The sequence below is a fragment of the Passer montanus genome, unplaced genomic scaffold (assembly GCF_014805655.1).
Source record: "Passer montanus isolate IOZ18808 unplaced genomic scaffold, ASM1480565v1 scaffold52, whole genome shotgun sequence".
NCBI classification, from domain to species: Eukaryota; Metazoa; Chordata; class Aves; order Passeriformes; family Passeridae; genus Passer; species Passer montanus.
Genome location: NW_024370152.1, coordinates 2298234 through 2313524, shown reverse-complemented (window position 1 = coordinate 2313524; position 15291 = coordinate 2298234). Strand labels below are relative to the sequence as shown.

The 15291-nt window shown below is 40.8% G+C and overlaps 1 protein-coding gene across 8 annotated transcripts in view; it reads left to right on the top strand.

The window, feature by feature from the left end:
- Window positions 1–15291, top strand: part of NRG1 (neuregulin 1) — a 283305-nt gene that overhangs the window by 152022 nt on the left and 115992 nt on the right. For 5 of the 8 annotated variants that reach the window (XM_039724160.1, XM_039724157.1, XM_039724153.1 and 2 more), the window contains exons 4-5: window positions 1370–1420; window positions 4315–4365. The exons of 2 other annotated variants lie outside the window; for them this stretch is intronic. In XM_039724160.1, the coding sequence (XP_039580094.1) occupies window positions 1370–1420; window positions 4315–4365 (102 nt within the window). The remainder of the gene's footprint in view (window positions 1–1369; window positions 1421–4314; window positions 4366–15291) is intronic. One more of the 8 variants, XM_039724158.1, reaches the window with a different exon arrangement.

Genomic DNA, 15291 nt, shown 5'->3' with positions numbered 1-15291 from the left:
CTGCATAACATGTTCCTTCCCATTAGTGAGATGAAACTGGAGTGTATTAACTAGGCAAATAGTATATTTGCCAAGGAAAGCTGTACCAAAATGGAAAAAAAAACATACAAAAGAAGAGCAAGCAAGTAAGAAGTTAAAACACAGAGTCAATATTAAAGTTAACAAGAGGGATATTGAAGGGAAGGTATTTTGACTAGTTTGTCTCTGGTCAAGTTTCTGTGAACTCTGGAGACAATGAGAAGAGAACCACTGGAATTGAGATTCATAAAACATTCTGGAGCTTCCTTTTCCTAAATCTCTTATGAGATATTTTTTAAATTCTGTGTGTTTGACCTACTAGGGGATTCTTGTGTGCCTTGAGCTTTCAGGGCAAGACTTTTTTTTTGGCATTCAGGGCCTTTCTCCAGCTGTAGTACTGAAACTTGTGCAGCTGCATTGAACTGCACCTCTTAAAGTCTGAAATGTGTTTTGAGAACTTGGGGAAGTCCAAGACTGTTGATGAATACAGCTGAAGAGTGATTTGTTCACACCTAAGAAATTGCACACAGTTGTGGCTTGTGGGGACAGCAGAGCACTCACAAATCAATGCTGTCATTGGAACAAGGTCTCTGTGCAAGTCTGTGAAGCCTAAACAAAGGCTTTCTACATTCTGCTTTCTCCCATCTGCACATTTTGCATTAGCAAGGATCTAAACATGGCAACATCATCCCCCTTAGCCATCAGCTGGTTCAACAAGTGAGTGCAAGCAGTCCGTGCCAGTGTGTAAGTAGCAACAGTGTATGGACATATACATAGGACCAGTATGGAAGCGCAACTTTTCCCATCTCTTCAGCAAAGCAACTGATTGATTTCTATCACAGAGCTCCCAGCACGAGGGATGGGGTTTGCATGTGTGGCTCAGAAGATTTTCCTGAAGTGCCAAGTGACACTGTTGGATGTACTTACCAGCAATTTGAGTGCTATGAACAGAGACACACGTCTTTGCAAAATTTAACTGCCTAGAAGCATAAGGAGTGAATACTCACACTGACATTTTCCAGAAACAGAGCCATCTGGATGATTTCTCCTGTTGCCACTGATCAGAGGAAATTGCCATTTCCAGAGGAAAACGAGAGCTTGAACAACTGGCTGCTTTCAGGAGCAGGCTTTTTTCTTCAGTTTTGCTAGTAGGCACCATCATTTTTTGGTTTCTGAAAAGAAACTTCTGCAAGTTGATATCTGATTGAAGCCTCTGCGCACTGGAGCAAAATTTAAGCTTCCTTCTTTGAAAACCTTTTTCTTCTTTACCTTCTCCATTCTGGAGCTGAATGCTGCTTGAGGATCATCTGACACCATATTATAACTTCTTGTTGCCTCTTGTGTTTTCCAGAGAATACCAGCAAGATACCAGTATCAACAGAAGTGACAAAAACTTCTTCACGTAAGTTGAATTAACCATCTTTCTGTCTCTTTCTTTTCATTTCTTCTTGAAATTGCTTCTACAGCTCTGAAACTGCTCCTTCTTAACAGAGAACAGGTCATCTGCATCCAGCAGCTTCGTTTCTGCATATCGCCTTGCATACTTGAGCTACTTCAGGGACCAAGAAATGAATGAAGAAGGGTTAAGCATACTTTTTAGTATCCTGGGCTGTATCGAGGAAGAAAATTTGGCCTACAGTTGTCAGGCTGCAGCAGCCCAACTGAAGAAGTATTTGTGTTGTTAGGAACTGTTTTAAAAAAGCTCTTACCTCCTTCTCCTATAAATCCTAGCAGCTGCTGGTGAGTTTGCTGAGTGTATAGGCATATTGATATGCCCTCAGGAAAGTCTGCTGCCTAGACTGCTCTGTTCCTCAGGGCTCTACATACAATTCCTGAGAGCTCTGCAGGGTCTGTGAGTGTAGACAGGTAACTCACTGTCAGCAATTTAACCACTTTTGAAGCTGGCTAGGAGTCTTCTCCAGGTGGCTTCCTTTCAGGATGATGGAATTTTCTTTCAACATCCTTCCTGCAGTTACGGATCGCATACTTCCAGAGTTGCAATACTGCTGGAACTGACTCCAGTGAGAAGCTGCTTTCATTATTTAACTGTTAAGAGTTACTTTATATATGGCCACAGTACAAGCGCTTGTCTCTACTGATAGCTTTGGTTGAGGCAATTGTAGATAAACGTGTGTAAGCTGGGCAACCCGAGGATTTACAAGATGCACATACACTCCTTGGCAAAGATGCTGGGGTCCTGCTAGCTTTTTTGGGAAAGCTATGTCTGGCAGGGACAGGTTTTAGTGTGAAATGACAGTGTTTGTAGGCTAGATCAAGGAAAACAGTGTGATTGCCAGATTTTGCATTTAGCATGCCTGCAGCCTTTTCTTTGATGCATCTGTGTGTGTGGCGACCTACTTCTGAAATCTTGGCATTGCTGCCTGACAGAAGAGACGTTGGATGTGCCCATATTCTTTCATGTTCTCAGTGGGGCCTGTCACTGGTGCTTCACTGGGAATATATGAGACCACATAGCTAATAGCAAGTGTCCTGTAACCATTGGAACCATTGTTGTTCAAAGAAGGTGACACGCTGGTCACTGACTCCACTGGGCTTGCCTTGCCTTCTCCCTTGTGCAGCAAGAATGTAGTCCCTGCATTTTGCTGACTTCTTTCCCATGAATTAAAGTTCTTGTTCTTGAGCGGTCTCTTTCCCTGCTTATGTCCCTTCATGTGCCTGCTGTTACAGTACTGTCCTCCTCTTTATTGCTATTGTGCTGCTGGAGAGTAGGAAGCTGGGGTGTTCAAAAAGCTGGCTGCATTCCTGATGAATCTCTGCACTGGCAGATTTCATGCCAAGCAACACATCACGGTATTGTCCCCCAAACAGCAAAATGCAGTATGTTTAGTGGCTTCTTGTGGAGGTCTCCACATGGAGCTCTGAGGAGGTCTTTGATATGTGGCTGGAGCAGAGATCAGCTTAATCCCAAGCCCAGCCAGGTGCTGTTTTTCCTACTGTTTTATCCTGTCGGGATCCAGACTCTGTCTTTCTCTAACACTTTATGAGTTTCCTAGTGACCAGTAGTGCTTGGGGTGACCAGTGACTAGTGGTTTTGGGCACTGCTGATTTTTTTCCAGGACTTTCAAATGAAAATAATTAATTAGTGTGTTGTTTCTTTACTTTAAGGTAGGCTATTGTGAAATACTGGTGTTAAAATCCCCAGGATCTAGGTCTCTTGAAGTATTGCTACAGTCACTTCTTGATGGTAGGAGGACTTAGAGAGCAGCCTTATTTTTTAAGAGTGGGTTTTTTCTGCCCAAAACCAGGCTTTGTTAGGCAACAAATTCATCTTTTCTGTGTGACATGAAATTTTAAATGTTTCACTACAGAGCATGCAGTATGCCTGACCTGCTCCCTAGAATTCAAAATCTGGTTGTTAGTCACATCTGCTTCACATTGGCATATCACATTGCCACCTTAGGCAAAGTATTCTCTCTTAAAATTATTCCTTTCAGCTGATAATACTTCTCAAGCCTTCCCTTGAATTCTTTATTCATGCATACCACCATATATGATTTGCTAGATAATGAAAGCCCATGAAGCCACCCAAACACATGGCTCTTAATTGCTGTGTGGTTCAGGTTCCTATAGTTCAGACCTAGCTTCAGGCTACCTGCTTCTTCTGTAAACTTTTCTGAGTGCTTCTTTTGTGTGATTTGTGTTGAGGCCCATTTCCTTCCACTGTCCTACCAGATTATTTACCATTCTTTTTCTGTTCTTGTAACCGCTTTGGGGCTGGTGCCCTGTCCCCTTTTGGTCTGGAATGTGTCCTGCTTTCCCTTTCATCTACAGCTCTCTGCAGAGATGGTGACACTCATGGACCCTCCTATCTTTCCAGCCACAGAAGTCCTAAACTATGGTTGTGATAGACCAAAATTCCTTACTGTTCAATAGGAGTTATGTGAGGAGAAGATAAGAAGCTGATGCTTCCTGGGTTAGCATGTGGAGCTTCAAGACCTATTGCTTTCCACTTTCCTCTGATGCTGTCAGAAACAGCTGAAAATTTTACTCTCTTTCCAGTTTTCTCACGGCCTTTCCTCCCAGGACTATGGAGCATTTTTGCTATAATTGATTATTTACAGTGCGCCTAGGACATGCTGAACCAACTTTGAAGTTCTTTGCTTTCTCAAGCTATCTAATTTTTTTTCTCTGCTCTGCTGGATTTCTGACTACTGAGGAAAAAAACCCAAAAATTAAAGAAATCTCTACTGGGGGAAGATGTTCAGGCTCCTCCAGTATAGTGCTGTAGCTGTGGCTATATTCTTACAACTTTATTGTTACTTCTGTGTGTTGCAGAACCCATGCTTAGGATACAAGCTTCAACAGAAGGAACAAACACTTCCTCCTGTAAGTATATGCAAGTTGTTTAAGTTATTGCTGGCAAGACTCTCAAGTATATTTATCCCTTCCTAGCTCAGAAAAAAATGTGCATTAAGAGATCAGGAATGACTGGGTGGGATTTCTGAACTACAGACACAATTCTTATTTGCTATATATTATTAGAACTCTCAGAGACATGCTTTTTGTGTATTAAGGTTCAAACATCTTCCTTCAGAAAGGACTAAATGTAGGTTTGGGCAGGGCAAAGGAGGAGGAAACTACACCAGTATTTTCTACCTGGAATTCCCTTCCCTGCCCTCCCCACACAATGTATTGCTTCAAACACTGTCTCCTCTGCCTCCACAACCCCTGGCCCTGGGGTAGCTGGAGCACCCTCAGGTCCAGCCATCCCCACCTGGGTGCATTTCCCTTCACCTCCATGCCAGCTGGTGCTTGTTAGAGTTCTTTCACTCTTTCTTCTGTGCCCTACTGCCCTTGGGAAAAAGATGAGGAAGGTGATGACATCATTTTGTGTGTCTTCCCTCAGCTGGGACAGAGAGCCAGAAACGGTTCTTTCCTAGGAAAGAGAGATTATCTCTCTGCTTATCTCAGGAGCACACTGGAAGCTGCAGGGGTGCTGGTGGAGAAAGTGACTTTTTCTTCCTCTGTAGTGATGCTTCCCAGGGATTATGGATTACCCATAATCCTATACAACTGAGAACCATTAGGAAGAGCCTTCCAGTTCTTTACTAGAACCAAATCTACTATCTATCAGGCTGGTTTTGAGCAGTCTGGAAGGCCACTTCACACAATCAAAGCCAGTGGGGTTGTGGGACATAGGGTATTAATCTTGCCCTAAAGCAGTAAGTGTTGCCAGCTGCTAAGAATAGGATGGCAGGTGAGGTAGACCAATGGTTTGATCAATTCTGACAGTTCCAGGGCTGCTATAAAATGTGCTTTATAGCAAACTATACATGAATGCCCTTAACTCACATTTAATAGCTACTGTAGCAGCACAAGGAGGAAAGGTCAAAGCTATATCTCTGGATTTTTCTAGATTTTCATCTCAGCTGATAATTTTTATGTGTGTTGAAAGAATTAGAGAAATGTAGTTATTTAAGAAGCTTTCTGACAGTAAGGGGAGAATAGTTGGATTTTGGCCTCCCCTTGATGACTAGCAGCAGAGTAGGCAGGAATAATTTCTGTAGCAATTTAAAACAGTAGATCCTTTCCATTCTGTTCTCAGAAGCATTAATGTATACTGGAGTTAGTACCATTCAAGTCACTAAAATAAGTAATGGAGGAGAGAGGGTAATATTGGATATTGCTGCCTATGCTGGGTATGAAAAGCAGGAGGGAGCCAACACTTATTGGTAACAGATGTGAATGTCTACTCACACTACAGAGTGATGAGGAAGTTGACCATGTACTTATTTTAAAGTTCTTTAGGGATTTTCTTTTCTGAATTTCCATGTGACATGTCCATTTCACACTTGTCCCTGTCAATCTTGTAGCAGCCACAGGAGATAAAATAAACTGTGTCCTTCCACTTCTCAGACAATAGCAGATGTTTAGACAACATGCCAGCACTGTCACTGTTGGGCAGAGACTGGGAAAGACCTGGAAAGAGCAGAGTGATTCAGTAGGTTCTCTTCCCTAGGGCTTTCACAAGAGAACAGACATGTGTTATACTTTGCGTCTTTTGGAGTTTCAGTGACAGATATTCAGAGGGGAAGAAATTTCGAAAAAAATCCCACTTCTCTAAGACCTCCACAACTGATATCGCAAACTGATATGAAGATCCTTTTTATGTTCACATATTGCTACACTCCTCTAAGTCAAGTCCACTTTGAGAGCGTGGACCTCCATTCTTGAGGAGAAAGTCTTGACTCATTATTTTGCTGTCACCATGTATTAAAGCTGCCAGCAGGACAACTCTGTGTGTGGACAACATCAGTCTGGAAACCTGTGCTCTGAGAGCTACACTGGATCAAAAGCTGAGCATTTATAGCAGTAGAAAATGAGGAAGCTGCAGAAAGACAGAGCCTGTGGAAATATGTGGCAAATAGAAGCATTTGCTTAGCTGCACCTTGCAGCATTACCCTCATACTCATTTTTGCTACTAGCCAAGGGCTTCTCCCTGAAATGTCTGTGGAGACACTTCCCAGAGCAAAGAGCAAAGAGCCAGGACATGCCTTGTGGTATGCACGTTTCAGATGTGATTATGATTGTCTTATATGTATAAGACAATCCCATATAAGATTCTCAGTTCAGATTTTTCTGTTTGGGCAAGATGGTGAGCTTCCATTCTTCCATCACATGGAACATATTCTCTGCAGAATGCTTCCTCCTGTCCTCTATCTAGCAGGTCGATGTGATGCCCAGCTGGAGGCAAGAATATGGATAAAGAACAGGTAGGAGGCTGATCCCACCTTGTCTATGGTTTCTTTTCATAGGAATAATGAGTTTGTTTAGCATTATCATGGAGAGAAAGACCTGTTGCTGCTCTTCTGCCCCATAGATGACTTTAAACTTGTTTGCCTACAGACTTTCTTGTTGGCTTCTAAAACCTGCACAGAAATTTTAAAAAGAAACATTAATTGGGTAAGACGTGTGCCAGTTTGGATTGGTCATCTTTCTTCTCTGGAGTTATTAACTTACAAGATCCAGGCCTGGCATAACAAGGCATTTTCCTAACACTTCATCTTCTTGTCATGCAGTGAGAGATTCCAATATGTATATTAAATTATGACCAGATATGGCACATAGAAAGGAAGTTTGCAAAGACTTTTTGCCTGTCACTTTTTTTTAGTACAATACTGATAAAAATGCTCAATGCTGAGTAATAAAACCTTCTCTGGCATGTTGCTAGGGTCATTGGTTTACAGAATATTTTTAACAGGAACATCTTTGCAAAGCAAGCAGCCTGGCCAATAAATCATTTGTGTTCTAAAATCTTAAAAAGCAAGTTAAATTTTTCCTAAATTCTGTTTTCCTTCATCTCCTAAAGTGAACCCTGTTCTTTTCCCTATACCTGACAAAAGTCAATTTTCAAAAACCATGAATTTTCTAAAACTCATACAAACATTATCCAGGGCTTCTGGAAGACAGAGTGCTTGGGCCCCAAATGATACAATTTTTAGGTGGCTTGTTCTTCTGCCTTAGGAATACCCAAACCTGAAAAGACCTTATGAGTTTTTTGGGGTTTTTTGTTTTTTGTTTTGTTTTGGTTTTGTTTTTGTGGGGTTTTTTTGTTGTTGCTGTTGCTTTGGGGTTTTTTTTATTTCAAGCAATTTTTTAAATGGTAATCTTGATTTGTATCAAGTCCTCAGACCATTTAAGTTGTCCTGCTCTCTGGTTTTTGGAGGTTTGTTTAGATTTATTTATTTTATTTTTTAATGGTGCTCATACACAGATACCTACCTACTAAGAGAAGTGCACTTGTCTTTGATGGGTGGCAAAAACTTGTGGAATCAAGGAAACAGAGATGGAAAGTCTTTCCTGCTTACTGAATCCGCGTGAATTGCAGTTACTTTAAGATACACGTGACTTGATGACTAGGCATCTTGCACTATAGTGAAATATAGTATATCTATTTTTTCTGCATTAATTCAATTTACTGTATTTTATTTGGTTTCATTTTATTCTGAGTTTGAGAGATTTTAATTTATAATATTCCCTCTACAATGGAGAGACAAAGAGGACAGTATGATTGACAGTGCTGCCATGCAGTGTAAGGATCAGAAAAAAAATAGGGGATAATGCCTAACCATTGACCACATGTTTAGCTTCTTTTGCCTCTAAAAACTTTTGCTGCTTTGTCATAAAATTTAAATACAGTGGTAGCACCTCAGAAACTTCTGAAATGTGGTTATTTTGGGGTGAAAAAACAGATTTTTTTTAATGAGATAGTAAGTAACTGTGTAGAGTCACTTGAGCTGGGATGGGAAGAGGAGAATACTGTAAACAATTTATAAAGCTGAAGGAATTCAGATGTGGAAGGCAATTACTTAGGTTGCAGTTATGCTATCAGCAGGACTCCCAACTCCTGCTCTTGTAAAAAATTAGTCTGACATCTTCAGCTATTAGAATTTAATTCATCTGTGCCATAGTTTAAAAGGCTGCTTCTCCAGGAAAGCCATACACTTCATGCCGTGGTGGGACAGTGGGTCAAAGGAAAACACAACACCACCTCGTGCATTTTGCTTTATTATTTCAGTGGGTTTATTTTTCTTAATAATGATCTCTGGAGAGAATACTTGGCTTTGTTCTAAGGACACAGTGAGTGACTAAGGGAAGTGTCAGATAACTAGTTCTTGTTTGATGTAAAATGAGTTTAAACATCCTAGTTAGTGAAATCCTAAGGAAAGAGCAGTGGTGACAAAGTGTAAGTCCTTTGTTATAACCTCCCACAGTGTGCAGTATGTTCCAGTTTCATTCTTCATAGTGGGCACCAATGAAAGTGAACAATGCAGTGGTTAACTTCAGTACTTTTATGATTTTGTCCAGCATGACAAACCCTGCTTCCCATAGTTATATTTCACAGATAAGGCAAACCCGTGGAAATAGGTAAAATTTCCCAGAGACACGGCTTTCAATCTTTCATATGACTCCCAATCTAAAGATGGTGTGACAATAAATGCCTTTTCCCAAACCACTTAATCTCACAGGGTTTTATGTAATTGCATTCTTGGTCCCTCAATCTTGCTCTGTAGGAGAGCTTGTGTTGTCACTCAGCTGGTGAAGGCAATGGTTTATGTCTGTTTATTTCAAGATGTGCTTTCTCAAGGTCATGAACTACACCATAAAAAGAGTTATCAAATATGTGGCAGTCTAGTCTGGTGGAATACAAGTAACAGATTTCTGTTGTCCATAGTATTTCTCAAGGAATTTCCCAAGCCCAAGTCACATTGCCTTCAACAGGTTGAGGATCCTCTCTTCTCCAAGATCCTAACTCCAGAAACTCCTCTCATCTTTCAGCAAAAAGGATTTTTAAAGACTGTGTGTACTCTTAGTGATGGAGTGGGGGAACCCCTCACACCAAGGTAGCTGTCCAAAAGTCACATTGACAGTGGATGCCTTAGCTGGAGAGTGTGGGCTTCATCCCCAGCTTTCCTCAGGAACCCTCGGTATGTCTGGACTTTTGTTTCTGAGATCCTGCAAATCATATGGGAATTTTATTTCAACAGTCTATTAGTAAGGCCTAGTTTCTCTTGAAGTTCTTCTCACAAAGTCAAATTGTGGCAAATTCTTTCCTAAGAGAGCATTAGTTTGTGTCTTTCTGACTTCTTCATGGTTTGCTGAAATGACATGTGCTATTTGCCCACCTGAGAGTAAAATAAGCATCTTCTGATCTGCCAGCAAAGCCTGTGATACTGGAGGACATTATCTTGTAGCACAGGGATCTGTTGGTGTTTTGATTGCAGTTGTTTGGCCACTGTGTCTTCCGAGGAAGTCCCAGGTATTGTCACTGTGACAAAAATGAGTACTCAAGGACTTCTCTTCCTCTTAGCTATACTCTTTATGGGTAGCAACTGTGAACATACTTTGTGGTACTGGATCAGCCTTCTCAAAAACTTCCCTCTTCTGAGGCATCAGGGTAGTTCTTATTGAGTAAAGGTACACAACAGGCAGTCATGCCAATAGGGCAGGGATCTGTGAACAAAATGAAATCTGTAACTTTGACAGAAACATGCATCTCTTTCATGTCATATCCATGCTGTTATCAAGACTGTCAGTGTTGTGTAGGAAGGCATGAGAGAAACAAAGATCTCAGAACAAGTATAAACAATGGATACTCTCAACTAATAAAAATGATGACCATGTGCATGGGTACAGAATAATATTTGTATTTTAATACAACAAGGAGTTCCCAACTTACCCCTATAGTCCAGATATGCTGTCCATCTCCTTATCTTCTGTCTGTTACCCCAAAGAGTTTACCCAGGAGAGAGTGGCAATGCAAGTTACTTTGCGCTCTTCAGAAGACCCTTCTGTTATCAGAAGACATGATGACGGCCCACGTTCTTGTTTTTAGAGGTGGAGTTTCTCTTGTGCCAGGTTTAGAGGGAAAGGTCCAACAGAGATAAAAATCCAAAGGGAATTTAAGTTACCGAATTTGAGTTATACTATCAAACCTGAAGGCTTGCTGGGCTCCCTTTGGCAGGGAGGCATACAGAGCAGGCTTTCTTAGATGGTGTGTTTTGGGCTTTCTAGTCCACTCTTCCAGTGGGGGATCTTAGGCTTCCTCAGCTGTAAACAGACACCCTGTGGCATAGCAGGGCCCTGGTCCATGAAGGGTTGTTTCAAGTTCATGGACTGGCAGTGGAGGTCTGTCATGAAGCAGAAACACAAATTTAATGAAATACAAGGGAGTCAAGAGCCTGGATCCATTGCTTTGTTTTCATGATGAGCTTCAAATGTGGGCAGTTCTGGTCAACCAGAGATGTAGATGGTGATGTCTAGGTAGAGGGAACAAAGAAAAACACAGCGGTACATAAAAGATGAACAGAAAAGTAAGCTGTTACTTTTCAGAATAACTTGTCAAGTATGTGGCTCTGAATGTTTCCATTTACTTAAGAAAAACCCCTTGATAAATCACTATTTAATTCTTAAAAACTCTGTTGGCTGCATCACAACTATAGGCAGAGTATTGAACGCATCAATGTGAACTTTCCATGTCTTTGAAAAGCCATCACTGTGTCCCCTCATTAGCTTCTCCACAAACACAGTGGCACTCTATGGCTGAGACTCAATTTAGACTGCAGCAGTTTCTATCAGGTAAATTAAAAGCAATAGTCTTCTTTCACATGCCTATCTAGGAGTACTGTAATAGTGCAGTGGGAGCCAAGCTAAACCCTCGGGAAGAAATTATTATCCTATCCTTCATGTCCACATCTCTTCTAAATTGCCTTTTGGTAACCTCTTCTAATTGGATGCAAAATGGGAAAGTTGTATCTCCTGTGACTTTCATTATCAAAATGTTCCCGGAGGTTCTTAATGGTTTCTGCTGTTCTTGACATTCTCCCCCTGTTCAGAAAGGAGAAGGAATTGCTGTAGTCATTGCAGCAATTAAAGTGCAGCCTTTTACAGTGTGATCTTCCTTCTAGGTTTGCATCTTCCTAAATATTTAGCAGTAGCCAGCTAGTCAGTAACTTTGAGTTGCATCCACTGTAGCTGGCAAGTATCACAAAACACACCCACTCTATGTTTTTTTGACAAGAAAGCTGTGCCCTAGAGCAATTATCCTTTGAATCTTACCTGATGGATATCAGTATCTTCTTTCAGTGAGTATGTATATATATAAAGGCTCTTACATTTCCTCATAACATTTTCTTTTCCTGGCTGCCTGCTCTTCATTCTAGTCATTTCAGCTTCATTATGGATATACAGAGCTCATAGGCCTTACTGGTAGTTTATATTAATCACAGTATCCAGCTGTCTGAGATCATTTAGTAAATAACGTAATTCCAAGTTTATCCTTCTACAGGGATCTGGTTTTTGGAAAAGAGGAAACTTTTTCCTAGCCTTCCAGTTTCCAAACTTTATCAATTCTGTTGAAAGCTAAAATAGCATAGGGCATTTCTAATTTTTGATGATCATAAAGACTAAACCTAGGGTGCTATGTGGCATGAGGCTGAGGATCGAGATGGAGTGCTGGAGCAGTGTTTGCCCATTTCATCATTAACATGCTTTCTTGTGTCATTTTGGGCCATGCCAGCTACTGACTTTCAAGACACCTAAGCACTTTAAGAAGGATTAAGTGCACTGAGACCTTTACCAGGAGGCAGCATGGGTACCACCCCCCAGCCCAGCTCCCTTCACTCTGAGCAGTTCTCCCATATCATCCCAACAGACACTGCAACCCCCAAAGACTCATAGGTATCTTTAACTATGCCAGAGGGAATTAATCATAAAGTTATAGTAATGCCATGAAAACACTGCTTGAATGGGCTGAGATTCACTCTTTCCACAGTTTAGACACTGAGAACTTGAAGAAGACACATGTAAATGATTTTTAATGAAGGGCAGAGCCATGGAGAAGTGGTAGGTGATGTAGATCTAGCCTAGCCATGTTTTTTAAAATAGGGTATTTTTAAACAATAACTATTTTGCAGGCAGATACCCAGCTGTGAAAGCCACAGCTACCTGGATTGTAGAAACCTACTAATTGGATCTACTGTTGCCAGTTGTGGCACAAACTGTCAGTGGAAGAAAGTTTTTTCTAGTCTTTTCGAATTAGAAGTGAGCTAACCACATGTGATGCTTTTATTTGTTTGCAATGTCTATGTTTTTATATATAGTAACTGAGAATGTTCTTTCAGTTGTAGCTAAAATTCTGTTGTAAGCTTTCAAACACTGACGTCCAGTGCCATGGGGCATTAGTTCAACAGTTTAGTTATTGTTCTGAGAGAACAGTGGCTTTAGATGTCTGGTGCTTTTGCCTGATTAAATGCCACCCCCCCCCACCACCCCCACTGCCTTTTTTCATTCTAAGAAAATCCAAAACTTGCACTGATTGTTTTGCATTCCTAAATATTTTATGTTATTTGAAACAATACAAATATGTAGTAATTCCACAGGGCACACAGTGAAATAGGATTGGAGTCTAATCTTGTATTGTACTGTTATGTGTTAGTATGACTTTTATTATTTTATTATTTCCCTGGAATGGCTCTTTCATTTCCTACTGGGGAAATATTTGGCTTAAGCAAGGTTACACATAGTTCTTGAATATTTTAATAATCTACACAAAACCCATTAGCTGACACAGTGGCAACTAATACTTGACAGACAGTAAGATAACAGTTGTCTCAGAGACTGTGAGAGGCCAGAAGAATCTTAAACACTAATCTTGCAGGAAGGATGAAGAGTTTCCTTGAGCAGTGATGCAGCTCATTCAAATGCATGTCGATCTGTCTTGAAGAACTGGTGCTTCAGATCCCTGGTGTAATGAGCTCTGAATCAGATGCTGTTCTTGGCTACTAGGCAAGCTGCATCTGCAGAGTATATCCTTGTAACTTGTTTAAATATTTCTCACTTTGGAGGGAGCAGGTTAAGACAGATCCAGGGAAGGAATGCTGTGAACATAGATTCTGTATCTTTTTTGGTGGACTAGTAGTCATGCCAGTGTAGTTGTGATCACTGAGAGGGGCAGATCAATCATGGGAGTTAACACAAGTCTGAAATCCTCTCCATGTATGATCAGCCAGTGCATTTGGTCCGTGCAGTGGTGAAATTTCTTCCTGGAGGCAGGCAAGAGAAAATTAGACATGCATTAGGGACTGTTTACCTTAACCAATTGCATGTTTTTGTTAAATGAAGAGAATTCTTGGTATCTTACCAACAATGTCTCTATCCTGCATCAAATCTGTAAGTGTGCTCTCATGTTGGCAGTAACACTATGACTGAATTATATTTCCAAGGTCAAGAACCAAATGCCAGCACCCTACTAATTCTTCCAGCCAAATAGACACCTGGAGAGCTAATGTACTGTTGTACTTTCTGCTTGAGTTATATGTAGAAAACATGTAGTAAAACTCTAGATAATTGGATGTGGATTGCATTTGCAATTATACACTCACTGGATAATATGCATACATCAGAGACCTAATATTCACTCCAGCAAGAAGCACAGTTATAGGCAGGCTGAGCAAATGGAGCTTTTCAATTTAAATATGCAAATGAATTTCATACACACATGGACAGTATTAGCAGATGGTCAGTAAGGAAGGCTGTGTACAGGGGAGGGAGTCTTTCCTTTTAATTTGATAAGAATCTGTTCCTGTGGATGTTGTTTCATCCTGAGTAATAGCTTTTATTATCTGTAAATATCTTGTAAAATATGAGATTGCCATTCACAACAACCCAAGAGCATTATGTACAAGTAGTGGATGAAGAATTTTCTCTGGGTGGAGAAATAGCAAGTCAGAAAGAGAGAGTCAAATATTTTTATTGTCATCAAATTTTCAGAACATGGTGTGGCACAAGTAACTCTAGTAGAAATACATTAGCCAAAGCTGATGATTCACACATGATTGCTGAAAATTTTGAGATTCTTTAAGGAAGAAAATAATTATTTAAAAATACTTATAAGAAGAAATGGCCATCAGCTAACTCTGAAATGGGAAGCAAGCAGAGAATTGGTTATCACTTCTTTGACCTTCTGCTCTAGATCTGTTGTATCCTAGTATTGAAGGGGTGGTGGATCACAGGAAAAGGCAGTATAAGCAGAAAGGAGAGGAAAACATGGTAGTATGAGCTGGCATTTCTGCTTAGCCTCTGTCTCAATCTCATCACTCACTTCTTAGACACTGCCATATTCTTGGCATCTCCCCTTTTATTCTCTTAAGAAATTGTCAGTGTGACAAAGTACATTACAGCATTTTTGAGAAACACTGACTAATAAGAGTGGTCCAAGTTTTTAATGAGCTTTGCATGCTTTTCTGATCTTTGAGGACTCCTTCTTCTCAATCCTAGTCAGGATCATGCCTTGACCCTCAGTAGCTCTGCAAAAAATAGTTGTTTCAAATAATTTTGAGCATGATCTCTGCACACAATGCCAACTTTCAAAACTGAAATATCTTGAACAAAAGTCCCAGCTGTCAGCCAGTCAAACTGATCACATGTGAAGCAATCATGGTGCTCTACCTCCTCTACCTGGCCACAGAAAGAAATGGTAGCTGACCTGTTCTGGAAAGCAGCGTTTGATACTGGGCAGAATTTCTGGCACAACCCCATGCTCACAGGTGGTGGCGAAGCAGAACAGCCAGAAACATGCATCAGCAAACAGGCTGGCCTGCGCCAGTGCCCACCAAGCCCTGTGTTCTTGTCTCAGGCACAGGTAGCAACTGGTGCCTCAAGGACTCGGAGAAAGACACAGCAAAAAAGATTATGCCTTTGCTAAATTAGTTTTCTACCACACCATGACCAGGAGAGGGAACTCAACCTTTC